Source organism: Sciurus vulgaris, assembly GCF_902686455.1.
Source record: "Sciurus vulgaris genome assembly, chromosome: 4".
Taxonomy (NCBI): Eukaryota; Metazoa; Chordata; class Mammalia; order Rodentia; family Sciuridae; genus Sciurus; species Sciurus vulgaris.
Window position 1 is genome coordinate 149,011,559 of NC_136464.1, and position 24,657 is coordinate 149,036,215.

Here is a 24,657-nt window from a genome sequence, read left to right on the forward strand (position 1 = left end):
AAAAAAATCCTTCCATGATAAACAAAAGCTAAAAGAATTTACTAAAAGAAAGTTGGCATTACAGAACATTCTCAGCAAAATATTCCATTAGGAAGAGATGAAAAACAATGATACAAATCAGCAAAGGGAGGAACTATCCTAAAGAAATAGTCAAATAAAGGAGAAACCAAGTCGTGCCAAAAAACAAAAATGAGCCAAATGACCAGGAATACAAATCATATCTCAATAATAACCCTGAATGTTAATGGCCTGAACTCATCAATCAAAAGACATAGACTGCCAGATTAGATTAAAAAGAAAGACCCAACAATATGCTGACTGCAAGAGACTCATCTCATAGAAAGAGATACCCACAGACTAAAGGTGAAAGGATGGGAAAAAACATACCATGCACATGGACTCAGCAAAAAAGCTGGAGTATCCATCCTCATTTCAGATAATGTGGACAATCAAGCCAAAGTTAGTCAGAAGGGATAAAGAAGGACATTTCATACTGCTTAAGGGAAGCATAAATCAGCAAGACATGACAATCATAAATATCTATGCCCCAAATAGTGGCTCATCCATATATGTCAAACAAATCCTTCTCAATCCCAGAAATCAAATAGACCACAACACAATAATACTAGGTGATTTTAACACACCTCTCTCACCACTGGACAGATCTTCCAAACAAAAACTGAACAAAGAAACCATAGATCTCAATAACACATTCAATAATTTAGATTTAACAGACATTTATAGAATATACCACCCAACCAAGAGTGAATACACTTTCTTCTCAGTAACACAAGGATCCTCCTCTAAATAGACCATATTTTATGCCATAAAGCTAATGTTAGCAAATACAAGAAGATAGAGATACTATCTTGTATTCTATCAGATCATAATGGATTGAAATTTAAAATAAATGACAGAATAAAAAACAGAAACTACTCCAACACCTGGAGATTAAATAATACACTATTGTATGATGAATAGATAACAGAAGACATCAGGAGGGAAATAAAAAAATTCTTAGAATAAATGAGAACAAAGACACATCATATCAAAATCTCTGGGACACTATGAAAGCAGTACTTAGAGGAAAATTTATTTCATGGAGCACATTCAATAAAAGAAGAAAAAAATGAACAAATAAATGACCTAACACTACAGCTCAAAGCCCTAGAAAAAGAACAGAGCAACACCAAAAGTAATAGAAGACAGGAAATAGTTAAAATCAGAGCTGAAATCAATGAAATTGAAACAAACAAACAAAAAAGCAATAGAAAAAATTGACAAAATAAATAGTTGGTTCTTTGAAAAAATAAACAAAATTGATAAACCCTTAGCCCACTAACAAAGAGAAGGAGAGAGAAAACTCAAATTACTAAAATTCAGAATGAATAAGGAACTATCACTACAGACACGAGTGAAATACAAAACAATTAGAAGCTATTTTGAAAATCTATACTCCAACAAAACAGAAAATCTCGAAGACATCAACAGGTTTCTAGAGACATATGAATTACCTATTCTGAACCAGGAGGACATACACAATATAAACAGATCAATTTCAAGTAATGAAATAGAAGAAGTCATTGAAAGCCTATCAACAAAGAAAAGTCTGGGACCAAATGGGTTCTCAGCCAAGTTCTACAAAACCTTTAAAGAAGAGCTCATTCCAATACTCCTCAAAGTATTCCATGAAATAGAAGAGGAGGGAACCCTCCCAAACTCATTCTATGAAGCTAATATCACCCTTATACCTAAACCAGACAGAGATACATTGAGGAAAGAAAATTTCAGACCAATGTCCTTAATGAACATCGACACAAAAATTCTCAACAAAATCTTAGCAAATTGCATACAAAAATATATTTAAAAGATAGTGCACCACGATCAAGTGGGTTTTATCCCAGGGATGCAAGGTTGGTTCAACATGCGGAAATCAATAAATGTAATTCACCATATCAACAGACTTAAAGTTAAGAATCACATGATTATTTTGATAGATGCAAAAAAAGCATTTGATAAAATACAGCAACCCTTCATGCTCAAAACACTAGAAAAAATAGGGATAGTGGGAACATTCCTTAACATTGTAAAGGCCATCTATGTTAAGCCCATGGCTAATATCATTCTAAATGGTGAAAAACTGAAAGCATTCCCCCTAAAAACTGGAACAAGGCAGGGATGCCCTCTTTCACCACTTCTATTCAACCTTGTCCTTGAAACTCTAGCCAGAGCAATTAGACAGACCAAAGAAATTGAAGGGATGTGAATAGGAAAAGAAGAACTCAAACTATCCCTATTGCTGATGACATGATTATATATTTAGAGGAACCGGGAAATTCCACCAGAAAACTCTTAGAACTCATACGTGAATTCAGTAAAGTAGCAGGTTATAAGATCAATGCTCATAAATCTAATGCATTTTTATACATAAGTGATGAATCTTCAGAAAGAGAAGTTAGGAAAACTACCCCATTCATAATAGCTTCAAAAAACATAAAACACTTGGGAACCAATGTAACAAAAGAGGTGAAAGACCTCTACAATGAGAACTACAGAACACTAAAGAAAGAAATTAAAGAAAACCTTAGAAGATGGAAAGATCTCCTATGTTCTTGGACAGGCAGAACTAATGTCAAAATGGCCATACTACCAAAAGTGCTATGCAGATTCAATGCAATTCCAATTAAAATCCCAATGACGTACCTTACAGAAATAGAGTAAGCAATCATGAAATTCATCTGGAAGAAAAAGAAATCCAGAATAGCTAAAGCAATCCTTAGCAGGAAGAGCGAAGCAGGGGGTATTGTAATACCTGAACTTCAACTATACTACAAAGCAATAGTAACAAAAACGACATGGTATTGGTACCAAAATAGGCAGGTAGATCAATGGTACAGAATAGAGGACACGAACACAAACCCAAATAAATACAATTTTCTCATACTAGACAAAGGGGCCAAAAATATGCAATGGAGAAAAGATAGCTTCTTCAACAAATGGTGCTGGGAAAACTGGAAATCCATATGCAGCAGAATGAAACTAAACCCCTATCTCTCACCCTGCACAAAACTCAACTCAAAATGGATCAAGGATCTGATCTCAGAATCAGACCAGAGACCCTGCATCTTATAGAAGAAAATGTAGGTCCAAATCTTCAACTTGTTGGCTTAGGATCAGACTTCCTTAACAGGACTCCTACAGCATGAGAAATAAAAGCAAGAATCAATAACTGGGATAGATTCAAACTAACTAGCTTTCTCTCAGCAAAGGAAACTATCAGTAATGTGAAGAGAGAGTCTACAGAGTGGGAGAAAATCTTTGCAACTCATACTTCAGATAGAGCACTAATTTCCAGAATATATAAAGAACTCAAAAAACTCTACACCAAGAATACAAATAATCCAATCAACAAATGGGCTAAGGAAATGAACAGACACTTCACAGAAGAAGATGTACAAGCAATCAACAGATATATGAAAAAATGTTCAACATCTCTAGTAATAAGAGAAATGCAAATCAAAACTACCCTAAGATTCCATCTCACCCCAATTAGAATGGCGATTATCAAGAATACAAGCAACAATAGGTGTTGGAGAGGAAGTGGGGAAAAAGCTACACTCATACGTTGCTGGTGGGATTGCAGATTAGTGCAGCCACTCTAGAAAGCAGTGTGGAGATTCCTTAGAAAACTTGGAATGGACCCACCATTTGACCCAGCTATCCCACTCCTTGGCCTATACCCAAAGGACTTAAAATCAGCATACTACAGTGATGCAGCCACATCAATGTTCACAGCTATTCAATTCACAATAGCCAGATTGTGGAACCAACCTAGATGCCCTTCAATTCATGAATGGATAAAGAAACTATGGTATATATATATATATATATATATATATATATATATATATATATATATACAATGGAATATTACTCAGCCATAAAGAATAATAAAATCATGGCATTTGCAGGCAAATGGATGAAATTGGAGAATATCATGCTAAGTGAGATAAGCCAATCTCAAAAATCCAAAGGACAAATGATCTCGCTGATAAGTGGATGATGACACATAATGGGGGGGTGGGGGGGCAAGAATGGAGGAAGGAGGGAGTGTATAGCGGGAAAAGAGGAATGGGAGGGGTGGGAGGAAGGAAAAAATAACAGAATGAATCAAACACCATTACCCTATGTAAATGTATGATAACACAAATGGTATACCTCTACTTCATGTACAACCAGAGAAACAACTGTATCCCATTTGTTTACAATAAAAATAAAAAAATAGAAAAAACAAAAAAAAAATCAGTACACATTCTTACAGAAAAGAGCAAAAAAAGAATAGTGAAAATCAGCTATCATCATATCACACAAATAATTGCTATTAATGTTTTGAAGTATTCCTTTGCATTGCCCCAAATGGGACTATCTAGTACTTTTATAATCTGATTTTTTCATTTAAAAGTACATAACCATATTTTTCAACAGCATATGCAGATGCACATCACAATTTTTGCTGGCTACACTGATTTTACTGTGTTTTTTATTTAAGTAACATGCTAGCATTGATTGTACTGTGTCTAGTTTATCATTTTATAAACAACATTGCAATCAACAAACTTGAGGTAAGTTTTTGTATATAATTGTGGCTCTTTTGCTAAGGATAGCCTTTCACACATGAAAATATGCTCATTTTGATACATATTGCCTAAATGGTTGTGATAATTTATACTTCCACTGACAGCATTGTTTTGTTTGTTTGTTCATTTTTCTTTACTCCCTATTAGGTATTTATTTGTGGATGCCTGTCCCTGGGCTCACCTGCAAATCACTCTGCAAATCTTCTTTCTTATTAATCCTTTCATCACATATGCATTTGGTCCTTACTGTGAAGGGGACCACCGTTTCAGCACTGAGGGATACAGCAGCAACTCAGACAAACTCCTGCCCTCAAGGACTTAAGTCATGTCTTTTCTCAACTAATCACACCTTCATTGCCCACTTATCAAAGCAAGGATGCTAATAATTATCCTAACTATTCTTTCAACCCCATAACCAGCCACCAGGTCCTGTCCTAATTATCTCACAGATCTGTCCCCCCATTGCCACTCCAGTGCCATTGTCTAAATTCATTCTACACCTCTTACCCGCACCCCGGCAGTGTCTCCGCTTAGCTTCCCAGCCTCTATTTCCCTCCATTCTGATCTATCCTTCACCCACCTCCAGAGTGGTCATTACAAACCTCACATCTGATCACGGCAGACTCTTCATATTTCCAACTGCATGATGGAGTTCCAGTCCTCATCCTGCCAGCCTCCTCTCTCATCACCCTTCTCTATGCTTAACATGTGAATTTCCTCTGGGGTGTCTTCCTGGTTCTGCCTGTATGTCTGCCTAACATAACTGATCATCAGTCTAACAGAAGACAGCTCAAATTGTGTGTCCCTTACACCATCCCCCTAAATTAGCTCAAAATGAATCAAAAACCTAAATATAAGAGCTAAAAGTCTAAACTCTTAGAAGTAAAGAAAGGAATATGACATTGGATATGACAATGATTTCTTGAATTGGGACCTCAGAAGCACAGGCAGAAAAAGGAACATAGAAAAGTTGGACAACATCAAAAGTAAAAACTTGAGAGCATCAAACGACTCAATAGCATGAAAAGGGCAACCCACAAAGTGGGAGAAAATATTTGCAAGTCATATATCTAATAAGGGGTTAATATCCAAGAAAAACAAAGAAACCCAGATAAAACACAGGCAAAACATCTGAATAGACATTTCTCCAAAGAATATGTAGAAATGTCCAAAAAGCACAAGAAAAGATGCCCAATGTTATCAATCATTAGGGAGATACAAGTCAAAGCTATAAAAGACCACTTCCTACCCATATGATATATATTATTAAAAAAAAAAAAACCAGAAAATGGCTCATGAGGATGTGAAGAAATTGGAACCTTTATGCATTGTTGATGAGAATGGAAAACAGTTCTTGACCATGAAAACCATTATAACAATTTGTCAACAAATAAAAACAGAATCACCATGTGATTCAGCAATTCCATTTCTGGATATGCTTAAAAAAAAAAAATAAGAAAGCAGGGATTTAAAGAGACATTTACACAGCCATGTTCATAGTAGTACTAGTCACAGTAGCCAAATGTAACCATTCAAAATAGCCAGATGAATGAATAAAGAAAATGCATATACATCAACAGAATATTACTCAGTTTTAAAAGGGAAGGAAATTCTGACACATGGAACATCATGGATAGATATTGAAGACATGACAGTGAAATAAGCCAGTCACAGAGGGACAAATAATGTATGCTCTTCCACTTCTACAAACTACCTAAAGTAGTCAAAACCAGACAGAAATTGGAATGGTGATTGCCAGAAGATGAAAAAGAAATGGGCATGAGAAGCGTGTGTGTGTGTGTGTGTGTGTGTGTGTGTGTGTGTGTTCCATTTATGTCTAAACCAGAAATGGTTGAGGAAATATATTGTTTCAAAATAAGGCCAAGTAGAAATGTCATAAAAAACAACTTACGCTCAACCATAGTCCCTGCCCAGATTTTGGGAAATTGGAAACTTGGCCTCTTCCCTTTCTTACCAATCCCCCAAATCTACAGGGAGCAAGGGGCAGGAGTGAGTTGTTACCTCGAAGTTTGAGTGTGGGCTGATCTTTCCAAGCTTCAGGCATCATTTCTCTTCGTGTCTTCAAGACAAATTGACTGTTGATAAATTTGCAGATGCTAGAAATGTTGAAGGTAACTTGAGGATGAACAATGGAGAAATACTCATCTAATCGAATCTTCTGGGTTTGGAGTCCTGGGACATACTTCTGAATATTCACTCCAGCTTGCTTGACCCTCAGCTATCCACAGAGGAGAGATGTCAGACTGGGGAACAGAAAGCAACCTCCACCATAAACTTTCCTTTAGAAATAACATTTGGCCTTGCTTTGTGACTCGCTGGGGAGAAAGGGGGTCTGTAATGGAAAAAACATCAGGGAGTGATAGTGTTTCTTAAAAAATCAAATCCTGTCTGGAAGGAAAGCAAGAATAAAGGAGTGCTCAGCAGGAGGAAAGGTACACGAAGCTCTCAACTGGGCCAGTAGTTCTTCCCTCCCTCTTTAAGACCTCTCTAGTTCCTTCTCTCTCACCCACTAAGAAAGCAACTAGCAAGTTCTGCAGCACTGGATCTGACACTCAGACCTGGTGAAGAAGTCTGTTGATGGGGTGGGGACACACTTCATGCTGTCTCCAAGGAACACACAGAAAGAAGTATAATGGATATCCTTTATATAAAATGTTTAATGTCAGCACCGTGTTCAGGGACATGTAACTTTACTAACCATGGGGAATCTTCTAGGTGATAGAAATCAACCTCATCTTTTGACATATGTATCATAAACTTGTATATATGCTACACACGAAACTTAAACAGAAAGGGAGTTTCTAAGGAGATCAGAATTTGAAATGTTAATAGTGATAGTAATAATAAGAAGAAGAATGCTTCATCACACTGGAGAAAAGTCAAGGTGCATTACTTTATAACTACCTAGTTGTTTCATATAGGGATTTTATTTTCACTCGGTGAATTCATATTTTCTTTGTGGATAGAGAGTCCACTCAAATGAGTTCATTTCATAGACTCTATCTAGCAGTCAACTGGTAGGTAATGATTTAATATGTCTTTGCTTGCAATAAATATCAGAGAAATCACAGTGCTGAAAAGCATTTTTTAAAATCTTTATTTATTTTTGTACTTGGGATTGAACCCAGGGGTGCTCAACCACTGAGCTACATCCCCAGTCCTTTTTTATTTTTTGTTTTCACACAAGGTCTCACTAAGTTGCTTAGGCCTCAGTAAGTTGCTGAGGCTATCTTTGAATTTGCAATCCTCCTGCCTCAGCCTCCCGGACCACTGGGATTATTGGTGTATTCCACCACACCCAGCAGCTAAAAGGTATTTTAACTGATTTTTTGGACCAAAATCATTTTGCTTACTTGCCCTTTAAATTCGCAATTTGGTTGACATATATTTTATTCAGAGAAATCTATAACAATCAGACTTAAATGGTCGTGCTCACAGCCCCCACAGAACATGGCAGAAGACCAGCACAGACCTCTTCCCACCTGTGATGCAGGAAGTGAAGTATGGTAGGACTGAGACATTGAGAGTGGTCCCAAGGATGGTGGGAGATGACGCTTAGAATTACTCAACATTGCTACTGATGTCTGTGTACGTAGTGAATGTTAGCAATTACTTCCTTTTCCATTTATTTATTCGACTAGTAAACCTTCCTATTTACTCACTACCTCAAACCTCCCTTCCAAATCTACCTGGATGATCCTGAATCCTTGTTTCCAGAAGATGCCACAACCTGAAACCAAGACAATGGTTGGTTCTGCCAGGCTAAAACTACTCCCCCAAACCCTGAGAACTTTTCAGGGACTTAAAAGTTCCATGAGACTATTAATCACCACCCCTTCCCTGGCTTATTCCCAATTCCAAGAGGGAATTGGCCTCTTACGGCTTCATCAAAGATAATGTGGAAAGGAAAAGCATCGCAGAATGTCTTTGCTTCAATCCAGAGATTCTCAGGATAAATGGGCTTGAAGGTGTCCCTGAGGTGCCCTGGACAGAAAGAGAAAGCCCTAATGAGAAGCAGCTCCTGCTGTGGCCCTCGCACAGAGCTGAGCTCAGGATGGGGACAGAATCTTAAGTGTCTCACAGGCAAAGTGTGATCCCCACTCTAACCCAGGCTCCCTCAGCGTCTCCAGATGGCCACAGCAATTCTTCTTCCAAATTAAAACAAACAGAAAACTTGCTACCAGGTTGAGAAACCCTTCTGCCCCCTGCCAAGTTTCTGCCCGCTGCTGAAGAGTTACTGGGCCAATTGAGTACGCCTCCCCATGAAAACAGAGTCGGCATTGAAATGGTGACAGCCAGACAATGAGCTAGCAGAGCAGAGCGTGTGTGCCGGGCCCAGCATCGGGGACATTTGCCATGGAGCTTTTTAGACTGACAGTTTTGGGTGGCACATGAAAATTTAACCAACAGTCCTATTTGGCAGGGGGTAGAAATTCGAAATGGAGCCTTTTTGATATGAAAATCTCCTAGACAAAGGATGTCAATTGCATGTTTGACTCATTTGCCACGGCTGGAAGGACTCAAAATGCAGCTCTTTGAGCCCTGCAGACCTTCTCCCAGATGCATGTCATCTGACCCATGGGGTCACAATGAGGAGCATCTAGCTCCCTTCTTCCCGTGGATCGGAGCCCTTATTCTGACTCTGGTGTTAGGTGTTGGTTGTCAGGCGGGCTTAGTACCCATGGGGGGTTCCATAGAGAGCCTACTGCCCTCATTTTGCAAATGGAAAATTGAGGACCTTATCCCGGAATACACAGCTCCTCAGAGACAAAGCCAGAAATCTTTCTTGGCTCTTGATCCAGTGTCCTTTACACTGCTGGATGACCATAGTTATTAGCCACAGATTTCCAAATCAGAAATGTGTACCAATCAAGAAGGCCTGGATCCAGAGGAGGAGTTATTTAACAATGGAGGAAACGCCATTGTTCTTCACAATACATCAGCGTCCATCTTCCTCCCCAGCAGTCACCAGTTGAGACTAATTCCAGTCCTCCCTCCAGTGGCTTAGGAGAGATGGTGTCTCCACATTACCCAACACAAACAAAAGGGTCAATGGGTGGAAAGTGAGTATGACATCTTAAAGTTAAAAAACACGGCCACCAAATCTAAGTTTTGCAGAAATCAGGGGACATCCATCGCATAAGGCTCTGTCCCCTTTGCACACAGGGGCGGGGGGTGCTCCCCTTGGGAACCAGGCAGTCTTTCTGATCTAAGAGCTGAGGCTGGGAGAACAGCCCACTTACCTTTTCCAAAAGTGACTATACTTCTCACAACATCCCAGTTGGATTTTTTCACAGGACAAACAGAGACACTTAAATATTTTTCCTTCATCCTAAGGAAAGCTGCCTGGAGAGACTGCAGAGAGAGAAGCACAGGTGCCCAGTCTCATGATGGAAGATGCACAAGCCCCATTTGCTGCTATTGGGCCCATCTTTACAAGTAAAAGAGTGTCCATGGCCAGTGGGATACTATAAGGTTTGTGAGATCAATGCGACCAAGATATTTTATCTAATTAATCCTCATATTATTTCTCTACCAAAAGCAGCAAGAACTTTTTAACATCTGGAGAGGGGATTAGGGTGATATCTGGCAGGAAAATCACAAGCAACATCTTGTCTTTCTGGGACTGAAGATTCTGCAGTGGACCCTGAGATGGGCTTCAAATGACCTGAGACATAAACACCGTGTGCTCCAGGAATCACAGACCTATTTGGATATTTGAACAAGTTACACGGACAGAGAGAGTTTTTCTCCCAATATATATCGTGCCTAACCTGTCAATGATCACCCTGAGTCACAAATGAGCTGACCAAGCACAGAATCTGAGTGGATTCTGGGCCTGTGACTGGCATTGGGAATGTGAAAAGTCAACTCGTGTTAGGGGGATTGTAAAATAAGCCACCAAGTCCAAATTTCAAACCCTTTATCCCGGCATTTTTATGCGTGAACGTTTTCCAGGCTAAGGTACGTCACAGAAAGTCTCTAGTGTATATCCAGTTAAACTTAACCCAGAAGTTCTCAACCAGGAATGACTTTGCCCTAACACCCACCCTGGGGACATTGGTAATGCCAGGAGACTTTTGATCGCCACAACTGAGGGGGCAGGGTTCTAGTAGCATCCTAGTGGGTAGACACCTGGGAAGCTGTGAACCATCCTGTAATGCAGAGGACAGTCCATCACAACAAGAATTGTCTGATCCCAAAGATCAGTAGTGCTGGTCCTGGTGGCACAGATCTGCAATCCCAGCTACTCAGGAGGCTGAGGCAGGAGGATCGCAAATTCCAGACCAACCTGGGCAACTTAGTGAGATCTTGACTCAAAATAAAAATAAAATAAAAGGGACTGAGGATGTAGCTCAGTGGCAGAGTGCTTACCTAGCAAGTGTGAGGCCATGGACTCAATTCCCACTGCCCCCCCCCCAAAAAAAAGGTCAGAGACACCCTATCTTAACTCTACTCTTAGAAGGTCCAGTTGATTGTGTGGTTTGCATAGATTGTGCCAAGACTGGTAGCTCTCCTTGGGAGAATTGCTTTCTAAAGACACAGCAAATCCAGTACCTCTTGTTCTCTCCCGATGTCCTCACTGTCCTGTAACCTGTTTGGTTTTGCCCTTCTGGTCTGCCTGCGAGTCTTCTGTACAACCAGAAACACAACATGCTCTTTTTTCCCTGTTCTCTCCACCTCTTCATTCACATCAAGGATATCCAGGGTCACATCCATGTCAAAGAAGTCCTTAGCCACAGCCTCAATGATACCTGTGGCAGAAGGACACCTACCCGTTAGAGATGGCAGAAGGCAGTATGTCAGCAAAAATCATACAAAAATCAAGTCATACAACTTCTGATCAATTTTCCAGGGTTCACGAAGCCCAGGACCTGACTCAAGACAGACAGTATATGACAGATTAGTAAAAATAGAAGTATGCAGAGATTTAATGTGTACATGTCTGGACACCAAATAAATCTGGTTGTTCCCATTTCTAGTTCAGCATCTCTTTGTTTTTTTTTTTTATTTCAAGAAGGCATGTAACTCATTAAACAAACAAACTGGAAATAATGTAAGCAAAATTCAGTTGTGAAAGCATTAAGAATCATGTTTGCAAAGTTTCTTTGGGAATCTAAGCCAGGGTTAAAACACAGTATATGAAGAAAGAATGTGTGAAGATGTTCATCACAGTCTTGTTTACAACAGCAAAGGACTAGTAGCCACAAAAAAATGCAGCAATAGAGGACTAGCTAAGAGAATTATAATATGCAACATTATTCATCCATTTAAAATGGGGTTTTAAAGACTATGTGAAGCTGGGTGTGGTGGTGTATTCCCAGTGACTTAGGAGCCAGCCTCAGCAAAAAGCCAGCCTCAGCAAAAAATCAGTCTCATCAAAAGGGAGGTGCTGAGTGGCTCAGTGAGACCCTATGTCCAAATAAAAATACGAATAGGGCTGGAATTCAGTGGTCAAGTGTCCCTAAGTTCAATCCCTGGTACAATTAAAAAAAAAAAAGACTGTAAAAACATGGAAGCATACTTTTTCTACCTTGCTAAATTTTTAAAAAAGGGTTGATACAAAATACTACTTATATAAATATCATAACTATGTAAACACCACAAAATTCAAAATGTTCAACAAAAATAAAAATTATTCTTTCTTTTGGCATTTTGGAAACTTATTTTAAAAGCTCAAGGACTTTGGAAATAATGATCAAGATGACAAGGAGTCAGATATTGTAGGAAATCCCAGCCCTCAACTGGCTCGTGGCTGTCCTGGAGAGTTTGTGGGCAGCCTTCCTCACTCCAGAGGCCTCAGAACTCTGGGACTGGTTAATCCATTGCATACCTGGTACAATATGGCACAGACCGCTCCTGTCCGAGTAGTAATGGAGAAGCATTTCTCCATCCACTCCTCTCTCCACACGAAACGATGGTGCGTTCATCTCCTAATTAGAAGACACAAGACATTTCTTCCCAGGAAAAACACATTGTTTAAATTATGATGTCGAGGCACTGTGACATAATACCCACCACAGTTTCACAACTTCTACACATCAGGAATTTTCCTCTATACCTAATTCCCCAAACAACATTTTATGGCAAATGTTGTCTCCATTTTAAAGAGGAGGAGACTGACGACCAAGGAATTTACACCTAGGTGAATGGTAGAACAATGGACCACCCCCAAATGAGCCGTCGTCATGTGCCAGACTGCTTCCACCCACATTGGAAGGCATGGCTGGTCAGAAGGTACCAGAAAGCCTCTGTGAGTCTCTGTAGTGCTTGGCCTATGACCAAGTGACCGTTGGGCATCTTCACCCACAGAAATATCAGAAGCTCAGAGGAATCTGCAAGTGAAATGAATTAATTAGTTTCTTGCTGTGGTATCAAGTTGCACATTTGGAAAACAGAACCCGCCAGGACACAACAGAAGGAAATTCTCTTTCTTCAGGACTACTTACTTCAAGTATGCCCAATCTCATGGAGGCAATACATATGTTAGGAAACAAAGGTACAGACTTTGCCTGGAGAATTCTCGGACAGAAGCAACCTTCTCTGTTTTTGTTTGTTTGTTGGTTGGTTGGTTGGTTTTTAATTTTTTCCTTTGAGACACATTTTTGATAAATTGTTTAGGTCCTCCCAAATTGCTGAGACCGGCTGTGAACTTGAGATCTCCTGCCTCAGGCTCCCAAATCTCGGGGATTACAGGTATGTGCCTCTGTGTCCAGCTCTGTCCAGCTCTCCTGCTTGATTAGCTTGCAACTCAGCAGCCTGAACTCACAGCCTTTGGTCTCAGAGAGGGATGAGATGAAGGAGGTGGATGTAGTTTTATGATATCTTTGCCCTCTTTCATAGTAGAGAGTTGCTAGTTAAAATTTTTTCCCCAAATAAATATTTCATATTCCCAAAGTGTATATACAGATAAAAACATTTGTTGGTATGTATGTATGTTTATATCTTTACCAAATCTAAAGAGGATTTGATGAAGTATGCATAAAGATGAAATTAAAAGTTTATTTAGAAACTACATCCAAATTCTACAGTGAAAGTAAAGTAATTCAGTCCAGAGGGACTGAAGATCACGTGCTCCTGCCAACATCCCCCTCAAGCTACCCCAAGCCAGACCTCTTCCCAGACATTCCCAGAAGTTCTTGTGGTTGATGTCTCCAAGTTTCCATATAATAGTTATAGTTTAATTTATTAATTAACACAAAACTTTTTTTTTTTTTTTTAAATGGAGAAATGTTGCCAAACAGCCCAGGGCGAGGCATTTTTAAGATAGGTATGGCTGGGTTCAGGCTATTGCTCAGCCACCACAGCCTGGGTGACTCAATAGTTTCTTGACCTTTCTGGGCCTCAGTTTTCTTATCTGTATAGTGGGGGAAACAGAACTACCAAATCTTACAGGTGTTGAGAGGATAACTTATTTAGCTAAATACCTGCCTCATAATTAGTGAAGGTCAACTAAAAAATAACAAGATTAAAGGCACAGTTTTAACCAGGAATGTGTGCCTTGAAGTCGGAATTATGTTATTTATTTTTGCCTAAAGAGTCGATCTTTAAATCTTTGTTTTGTATAAATCACTAGATAGCTATCAGGTAGTGCATGTAGTTCATCCTAATTTGTGTGTTGTAACATTTAAATATTTTCTTTATCTGATTATATGCCAAATGTCCTGACCTATCCCCAGAGGGCTTCTATTCTATTACTTCTCTATCAATATGGTTTGTCATATGTGGGGTGAAAGGAGGTTAACTAGTAGAGGAAAGGTAGCAGCATTGGGCATAAAAATCACAGCCATGGAGCTTCAGAATCTCAATTCCTTTTACTCTTATTCATGAGTGTGAGAGTAATATCAGGGGAATGATATCTGAAACATGGAAAACACTCCATAATGTTTTTAATTTAATAAATAAATTGAATATTGACACCTTCTCCAGAAATGTGACAATATATTACCAAATTTCAGATGATACTAAAAAATATTATGGAAGTTTACTAAAAGATCCTAACTTTATTTCTTCATATTCTAATAGTTGTGCTTTTAGCCAAGAAATCTGATAGAAAGTTGCCATGCAAATTCTTAAAATTTTAAAATTTCATACTGAACAGACAGAAAGAAAAGGGTTCAGAAGAGTTGTTTTTGAAATTTTTTTCTCTGAGCCTATTATAATGCTAAGGATGTTTATATGCTATTCTCTTTTAATATATACATATCTATGAGATAGGTTATTTTATTCCTATTTCTTTTTATCTCTGTGTCTAACGCTTTAAAAATTATTTAGTACATTGGAGGCACTCATTAAATGTTTATTAAATAGATAAGTGGAAAACAACTTGTCCAGGATCACACAGCTGGTAAATCACAGATCTGCTCAGACAGTGGTGGAAGCCTGTGGCCTCAGAGCTGGGGCTCTTTCCACTGCCACCATCCTCAAGAAGTTCATGTGAAAGACTCAAAACCTCACTCTACCTGAAGGTTTCCAAGCCTCTGATTCCTTATTCAAAATATAGAGGAAATTATCTCTTTCCAATTTTATAGATATCTACAAGAGTGCATAACAGGTACTTTAATATACATAACCCCTTTTTATTCTCATGACGACTCTGCAAAGGTTGTCACTATGAACACTAAATCTAGAAATAGTGAAGAGGCTGGCAAACTACAATGTGTCCTAAAAATAAATATAAATGATTTTACATAAAATAAGAAACTATTATCATGATATGTGTAAATGCTACCTCATCTTTTCAATAAAGCACTTTGTCTAAAAAAAGAAAAGGGAGTCTAGGCATTTGAATTTCCAATGATCTCTACAAAGAAGAAAAGCAAGGCATGAACTCCAGAAGGACATATCCCAGTAGGGAAATTAGTTGCTTAACACCTCAGTCAGTCACCCCATGGGTTAATCAGAGTTGGATGGGGTCCGACTCTGGCTCTTGGCCCTGTCAAGTCTTTCCTTCAGATACTTGAATAACATGAATCTGGCTGCATAAGCTATTTATCAGCTCCATCCAGGCCAGGAAACCTTAGAAGAGATTTTGCAAATCCACGGAAACCTGACTGTTTTCCAGTCTTTTCTGCCATTGTGATCAGCCTCCTGGATTTAATTCCAAGCCCATGCCAGCTCTACTGAAGAGGCCATCCCCCATCACAAAAACTCTCTCCCTCTCTCTCTCTCTCTCTCTCTCTCTCTCTCTCTCTCTCTCTGGCCAGGCATTTTATAAAGGTGGCCAACAGGTATTTATTTTCCTCTTCTTTTCCATGAGAACTCTTGCACTGTGACCCAAGAGTTCTGCAGCGCAACAGAGGAGAAGTAGTTCCTTTCCACCTGCTCCACTTTGCAGGGAGGAAGGAGATGGTCCAGAACTGCTAAGTATTTGCTTCCTCTCAGGGTCACCAAGACCAGGCCCAGATGGTCTTACCTGATAAGAGAGTGCAAGGTAACTGTGGAGGGCATCTAGGTTTTCAATAAACTCGGTGAGATTTCCTCCCAGTGTCCGCAGCATTCTGTCATAGCCAGACATCTTACAGAATTTGAAGAAGTATTCTCCAAAAAGTTTCAGAATGGCTTCCATGGACACACCTGTGAAATCCAAAGCGTATCCCGCAATAAGAGCCCCTGCAATGTTTGTCCTCCCTTGTATTCCTTTATTTTCAAAGTGTCCAAATCCTGGCAGTGTGATACTTTCTGAGCCACCATCCAAGTCTTCGCCTTTCTCATCAGTGAAATGTCAACAATAACATCAATGTCACGAGGCCATTGTGAGGAGCCCAGTGTAAATCCTGGAACTTGGTGGATGCTCATTAACCATGAGTCCTTCCCAATCTCACCCCAGTGTTTTTCATGACATCCATGGTAAATATTTTCCTATGGTCCAGGAGAGAGCTCAGAGCTATTGTTCCCCCTTGACCACTACCTCCAATGGTAGATCAAGGGCAGAGAATGGGCCCCCGCAATCTCTCCCACCACCTCCTACATCTTCAAATACACCATCTAAAGTGCAAAATTTAGCTCTTATAAATAGCTAATGTAGCAATGCAAAAACAATCCCATCAAAGCTGTTATCCTGATTTACCCAAAAGATGGTAGGTAGCAAAGGCCTGCAATGCCTTCCTTTCTCTCTGGGTCTCACCAGATCCTGGTTGCTCTTCAAGATTCAGTTTCCACATGGAATTCTCCATAAAGACTTCTCTGAATATCCAGGTCCTGCTGACTTCACTCTTCCTAACTGCTGCATTTTTCCCCTCCTATCTTTAGGGTTAGGCAGCAACATTGACTTACATGTTTTCTGAACTGGACATAAAGTGGGTGCTTAATGAATTTCTGGGGGTGGGTTTGCAGCACTAGGTGAGGATTGCTGCCCACTTCTTCCACTCCCCAGCTGCACTGTTGGTGTAGTGAATGTTTTTAAAGAATAGTCTGTAGTTCCTGCAATACCCATTGTCAAAGTTATTTTACTCAATGCTTGTCAATTTCTTGGAAGGCAGATAATCTTATTATCATGCCCCAAATTTTCCAGACAAGCCCATTGAGACTAAGCATCTTTGTGAATTGACCACAATCATACAGAATGGCCGAGGCCAGATTTGCTGAAAAGGTTATAAATCTAAAGTCAGTTCTCCTTCTACCACAACCCACAGTCTTTGAAGCAGCAGTTAGAGAGACAAGGGTCGCCCCAAGACAATGACTAGCTATGGGCTGTCACCACTGGCCGAGGAGGCAGGACATCTATTCCTCCTGCGGACCTGGAGCTCCTATGAGGAACACTCTCTTAACTTACGGTGGACTCGTGACTCATGCGAGTTCTGGGGGCCAGGGAGAAGGTCCAGAATACTCAGATTTACAAGACAAGTCCTCAACTGCATCCTTGAAGGACTCTAGGATGCTCTAGCTGGATGTGGAATTCACAGCAAGGGACATTCTAGGTCTGCTGAGCTCTCCAGGCTGAGTCAAACAGAGTGACAGGGGATGAGAGGAGATCTGAGCACTTTGCAGCCTCTCCTGGCTTCCTAAGATGGTCTGAACAGCAGTTTCTCTACAACTCCTTGTCCTTAGCTAGACCTCTGAGCAGATAATTGGTCTGTAATCTGAGCAGGACAAAGTCCCCACTGAGCTGGTCTGGCCTTGTCAGACTGAGTTATACATATTTCCCACAATTTGTTAGTCACTTTTTCTGTATCTAGATAAAGCTTGGGATGGTAGGGTGGGAGGTGGTCATGGCCTCCATTGGTGTTCTTTGCTTTGGGGTCCATCCTACCTGGATACAGGCAGTCTTTTCTATATCAGGAGCCACTGCCAACTCCTAAGTTAACTGAAATAAATTCTATTCAGTTTCTTTTCAACACTTCTGAGTTCCTGGGAGAACTCCTAAAAAATAAATGGATAGGTGTGGAATTGCTCCTTCCACTTCCCCTTTCCCTCTCCTTCTACCTTTCCTTTCCCTCTAAATCTAGCTTATTCTGGCTGACTAACAAAAAACAAACAAACATACCAAAAAAAAAAAAAAAAAAAAAAAAAAGCCAGCTGTTTCGTACAGCCTGCAGCCTGGAGTTCTGAACAGGTGCATCCTGTTACCCACCAGGAAAAGCACAGGTCTCCAAAACCTTCCTTCTCCCTGGGACCTCTCCCAGGAGGACTGGGCTGTCTGCAGGCCAAGCAAAGGTATATTCAAGTGACAGTGGCAGCTTTGTGTAGAAAGACTGCCTGCTTGAATTTTCTCTTAAATCTGAGAATTTACAAAAATCCATGAAGTTGCTCGTTCCAGACCCTGGTTATTTTGTTTCTGGGCGCCCAGCTCTGTTAACAGGAAAGGACATCTGGCTGAGAGACTAACTGTTCCTTCAACAACAATCTTGGGCTTGGGTGTGGTGTTTTCCATCTGTGCTGGGTTTGGGGCTGCTTCTGGGATTCTTGGTTCAAAATGCTTGTCTAGCAGAGGACAAAGGCTTCTTTCTAAATTCAACACCTGTCTTGTTTTTTGATACAGTTTCACTGCAGTGAATTCAGAATTCCATGAGTCCCCTAAGTCACAGGGTATCAGGGATACATAGAAATTATGAGAAAATACAAGAATGAAATACGCACAAATCTCAGGTGCTTTACAGTGGTATTTGATGGTGCAACAGAAAGTCTGTAGTATGGATAGTTTTCTGCCTTTTGTGTAAGAAAGAAGGGAAAATAAAGAAATTACATCTATCTGCTAATTTATGCAAAATTGAACAGCAGAAGGACAAACCAGGAGTTATGAAAATTGGTTACCTACAGGACTTTGGTGGGGATGGGATAGAAAAACTGTGATGGGGCATGTCACTTCTCTGAACATAACTTTGAATAGTTTAGCTTAAAAATCATATTAATATGCTTATTATAAGCTTATTTATATGCTTATATATGCTTATTTAGGCAAATATTCATATGCTGAAAATGAGCAAGATCAATAAGAAAAGGGAAAACCCTAAGATGGAATACAACCAGAAACAAATTAGCAGAACAATATTTCAGACGGAACAGTTTTGAATAACATAAATATCCAGGGGGAAACATTAACCCATTAACATTTGAACACAGTATTTAGATTGCTTTGTCCCCAGGTTATAGACATCAAGAACAAATATTTAGCTGTAGTTCAGCTTTCTTCCATCATTTATGTTAGCAGTTCTGAAACTACTTCCTGAATATTTAAGAATTGAGCATATAAGCAAACATATTGTAGCCAGTGGGAGTCAGATTTCTCCTTGAGAGAGAGGTTACAATTATGAAAAGAAGAAAAGAAGGACCCTATAGTGTTAAATTAGAGAAATCTAACATAATAAGATTACACAATTCATCATGGTATAGATAGATATATGATAAATGATAGATAGGTAGACAGACAGACAGATAGATATGTGTATTAGCATCTGTTTTCCAGGTCTGTCCACTGAGCAAGCCCAAAATCAGTGACACCTCAGTTGTGATAAGCTCAACTATCATTCAGATCTTGGTTCTTAAGTACCACTCCCTGCTAAAGGAAACAAGAACTACTTAGAGAAAGGCAGATTCCAAGGCTGGGCAGGGAAAGAATGAGATGAACCTATACCATTTTTCATGACATAAAGTAAAGAAGAAATCAAAGAATGATAGGGACATATCAAAAGGGCAAGGGGTCAGTTTAAAGGGGCTCCCACTAGCTAGGTCTTGGAGAATTTGAGCATCAAAATAAATAGTGAAAGTAAAGGATTACAATCTATTTTTTTAAATTAAGATTCAAGAGTCTTACATATTTAAATTGATACAAATAAACTGGGGAGGGAGGAAATGCTTCCTTACAGAACTCCAACTAACAAATATAAAAGAAATTCTATATTTATAATATCACCATTTTACCACCATCATAAGTATTGACTCCAACAAGAATCATAACTAATCCCAAAATCCCAGAAGCAGGGGTTTGAGAAGCAATACCATATTTGCATTGTCTGAATTACAAAGGGAAAAATAATAACTTTACAGTGGAGAAAGCTGGCAGACTCCACTTTCACTGAGTGATCAAAGTTGACAGTAGAAACAGGACAGCTCAACATCCTGATATGATGAACCGGGAAGGGCAAAAGATCACTTCTGAGCCAGCCATGCTGGTGGTCATGGGCAATCCCAGTGACTCATGAGGCTGAGGCAAGAGGACCACAAGTTTGAGGTCAGCATGAGCAATTTAGTGAGACACTAAAATAAAAATAATAAAAAGGATTAGGGATGTAGCTCAGTGGTTGGGTAGCTCAAGTTCAAGTCCCCACACCACAAAAACAAAAGAGGAAAAAACAAACAGAAAAAATCACTTCTGTAGTTTTCCTCCCAAGAAAGCATGATCTTAATAGAAATAATCAAACAACCAACTATTAAATAATCATGAATAAAGGAACATGCTACCAAATAGCTGAGCAGAATCTTCCAAAGATATCAATGCCATAAAACACAAAGAGATTCAGGAACACTTTCAGGTTAAAGAAGAATGAAAGGCATGAAAATTGACATCACTCAGGATTTTCTTCTGTTCTAAAGGACATGGATGTCAAGCAGAAAAAAAGTTCATAAAGTCTGCAGATTAGATTACAGAATCATATCAATGCTCATTTCCTGAGTTTAATGTTGTCCTGTAGTTATGTAAGATAATTTTTTACCAACGAAGAAGCATCATGTCTGCAACATAGTAACAATTTGGTGGGAAGTGGGGTGGATCATAGATACAGATATAGAACAAAGACAGAGCCAATATAGTTATATGTTAACATCTGGAGAACACAGATGAAAAAGTATATGGAAATTCTTTGTACTATTCTTATAAATCTTTTGTGGGTTTGAATTTATGTCAAAATGAAAAGTTTTTGCTGATTGCCCTGAAAAGACCTCAGGAAATCTTATATAATAAGACTGCTTATCCAAGGCCAGCTGAGATACAGCTGGAACCTGACTCTCTGTAATATTATGAATTTTGTTGGATATAATCGGGGCATTATCATTACATTTTAAAATGTCTTTATCTTGTTAGAGACTCATACTCAAATGTTTATGAGTAAAATTATGGGAAACCTGAGATTTGCCTTAAGACATTCCAGCAAAAATAAAAACAGAAAAGGGGCGGAGGGACCAGATAGATGAAATAAGATTGTCAAAATACTGACAATCAGTGTCACTGGGCTAGGAGTCTGTGGCCTGCAGGATACCACTCTCTCTACTTTCGCGTATGTATTAAAAGCTCTGTTAAAAAGTGGTTTTGATTTTGTTTAAATGAAAGACTTCTTTGTTAGCAGGGAAATAACCATCACAAAGTATCTACGCTTGGCTTCCCGGGAGTGGTGTGGAGCCTCCTAACAGGCTTTTAAATTGGAATGATGTATGAACTTGAACTTTCTGACTTAACAAGCTTGGCTCTTCTGTGTTGCCAGGAAATGTTTATTTTTTGCTGGGTTACAGCTCCAGGGACTGGAAAGAGCAAAGGTGCACGGTCCAGGGCAGTGGGAGAGCAGCCACCTGCTAAAGCCCCAGTGAGGACTGGCACATGGAAGAATGCAGCAAACCATTGCCACCTTCTCAGCCTCCTGGGCAAAGGGCCCCAATGGGGCTGGGGGTCTCATAACCCCTCCCCAGCTTCCACCTCCCAAGATATAAGCAACAGGAGTCACTTATTATGGTCGCCTTCTGGGTCACCCAGATAAGCATGTGCAGTCCCACCAGACAGGGAAACTCATGCTCTACCTCTTACAATGTTTTCATAGCTTTACTATCCAAAGGATGAAGCCTGAGGGAGGTGTCACAGGTATCACTACTGTTTTACCAAAGGGTAACTCACACCAGGTTGCCTCATGAAGAGAGGAGATGACCAGGAGGTTCACCCACTTCTGCCTGATTCGAAAACCCTCGCTGGCAGCATTGTCACTATCTCCTCTGGTGCGCAGGATTCAGAGCTGGCCTTGGAATTTGGATTAGAACCAAATTTTCAATTGATTGCACAGTATGGGTTACTTTGTCCCACCCTCCGAGGGGTAAAGAGTAAATGTTATAGGGCCTGATTTCGGGCATTGTACATTTTAAAATTTGTAAATTCCGAGCCATCACTCTCATTTTTAAAGAAGTAAGTGCAAAGAAGGGCTGTTGGCATTTGCTGAAGGCTAACTGTTGAAACACGCTTTACTATGAGTTTCTTAGCAGGCAAAGTCTAGACAGACACAGCTGTGCCAAATGGCTGTTGGGTGTTGTTTTGAATTTTGTCACTTCAGATCACTAATAACCCACTTACACACTAAGTAGGCACTCATTCACATACAGAACAATTCCTTCTGCAACGCTCAACCTGCCATCTGGTCCCATCCTGAATTATGCTAATTAGAAAGCACAGAGCTATGCAGTGGCAGAGAGGTCTGGAAAAGTCCCAGCACTTGCTTCAAGGTAGGGAAACTGCATCCTGGAGCCCACTGAGAGAGCAGAGCACCCACTAGTGAGACGAAGCATGCTTTTTCTTTGTCAGAGGGAGCAGCTGGCCTCAACTGACCGGTATATTTTATTAAATAGTAAAATGCTCTTCCTTTGTTTGGGCCTCACCCTCTCCAAAGAGTGAGAGTTATATATACACAGAGAAACCACACGGCCCAGGCTTCCTGAGGCCATCCTGATTCCAAAGTCCAACTTTTCATTTGAAGAAAAATTCATTCTGCCATTTTAGATATGGGCCAACATGTTTTAAGGATCAACAAGAAAAAGGTTTCTGATATTCTAAGAGAATCAGAGAGAAATCACAGTGATATACCTTGGCTTTGGGTGGAAACCAGTCCATTCATGGGTCTGTAAACTTAGTGCTGACTCTAAACATATTGGTTGGGCTGAAACTATGACTCCTGCAGGGCAGGTGTGAGATGGCATTTCTCTGCTAAAGGTGCCACCACACCTCGGTGTTCACAAGCATGCACAATTACAAACACAGACTGGGAGGAATCAAGACATATGGCGTATTTCTTTCTGAAGATCTAAAATATCAGTGAATATTTTAAGCTTTGCAGGTCATGCAGTAGTCTCTCATGATAGCTCAACTCTACCATTTTACCACAAAAGGGGCATAGACAATAGGTAAAAAAATGGTCATGGCTATGTTACAATAAAACTTTATTTACAAATACAGGCAGAGGCCCAGATTTAACCCATTGGCTGTAAGTAGTTTGTTGACCACTGATCAAAAGACTCAGAACATTATTTTGTACCATGGCCATTTGAAGGGAACAATAAATCCCGTGTCTACTTTTCAAGGACAGCATTAAGAGGTACAAAATAGAAACAACCCCTGCCTTCCTTTCAGATTCAACATCAGCTTGTATTTGCTGAATTCCCATATTTGCTGTCACCCTGAATATTACAACATACCTACCTTTCTTATCTGATTTAATTCATTCCTTCCAACTACACTTTGAAGTATTGTTCCTTTTTTGAGGAGATTAACTCTCAAGGAAATTCTAGCCCAAAGTCACACAGCTGGTATGACAGAGCAGAATCCAAACCTTCCTGCTCATTCTAGAATAACAACAATATGCCCTTTGACAGAAGGCTAGGAACCAGAGTCAGCCTGATACAGAGACCTACCTCTTCCTGATGCTGGGATCCCCTGAAATGAAAGCCAGAAAGAATTGGCTTAATTTTTACCATCTATTCCCAGATCTTTTGCCCTTTTATATTTTCTAAACTCCAGCTTTTCAGATCAGAAATTGCCACCTCTCATTACAGAATTTTCACCTATTATTTTGTATTCTTTCCATAGAGAGAAAATAGATGAGAGGCGGTAGTTGTAAATAATTGAACTTGCTTGTGGGCCACCAGTCCTCACTGGGAATTACAGACTTGCAGAACTGTCCCCAGAGGAGCAGCATCTGGGCCTTGCCTATGTGGGGTGGTGTACATTAGGATCAAGAAAAGGTCTGACTGGGTGGTTTGGAAAAGCATATGGGACATCATAATGACATGGTTTAAATTGTGTAAGAAAGCAATGTCTAAGCAAATAAAGCAGAAACTCTTCGGCATGTGCATCAAGCATCTCCAGGTTGAAAACGAAGGTGCTGCTGGGAAGCAGAGCTAAGATCAGAACCCAGGTCCCCTGGCTCCTCGTCCAGAGGGGACAGTGTGGCATTGTAAACAACACCACCAGGATTCGAAACTCCATGTAGAAAGTCTGATGTCATCTGCTTGTTGATAGCCCATGCCCCCTACAAACCTCCCACATGGTCAGTTGTCGGGGAGACAAAAAAAAAAAAAAAAAAAAAAAAAAAACCCAGCCTGGGCAGGAAAGGATGGGGTTGCAGGTACTATGAACACCCACAGTTCCCAGTCCAGCTTTTCCCAGGAACTCTGTCTGTAAGATTCTTTGGAATCTTAGAGGGTGAAGGATGCCTAGCTGTTATTTCTGGGAGGCCACAGGAACCTGGTGTTGTGCACAGAGGCTGGGCACTGGCGTTAGGAAGGTCCCGGAAGTGTTGCAGCTCTTAAGAGT

The 24,657-nt window shown here is 40.0% G+C and overlaps 1 protein-coding gene across 1 annotated transcript in view; it reads right to left on the reverse strand.

Annotated features, from left to right (window-relative positions):
* Positions 1 to 24,657, reverse strand: part of LOC306658995 (guanylate cyclase soluble subunit beta-2-like) — a gene marked incomplete at its 3' end in the record, with an annotated part of 63,164 nt that overhangs the window by 20,816 nt on the left and 17,691 nt on the right. The window contains exons 4-9 of the mRNA XM_079136251.1: positions 16,075 to 16,235; positions 12,493 to 12,592; positions 11,217 to 11,413; positions 9,902 to 10,013; positions 8,539 to 8,642; positions 6,660 to 6,876 (exon numbers count right to left, since the gene is read on the reverse strand). Coding sequence (XP_078992377.1) covers positions 6,660 to 6,876; positions 8,539 to 8,642; positions 9,902 to 10,013; positions 11,217 to 11,413; positions 12,493 to 12,592; positions 16,075 to 16,235 — 891 coding nt within the window. The remainder of the gene's footprint in view (positions 1 to 6,659; positions 6,877 to 8,538; positions 8,643 to 9,901; positions 10,014 to 11,216; positions 11,414 to 12,492; positions 12,593 to 16,074; positions 16,236 to 24,657) is intronic.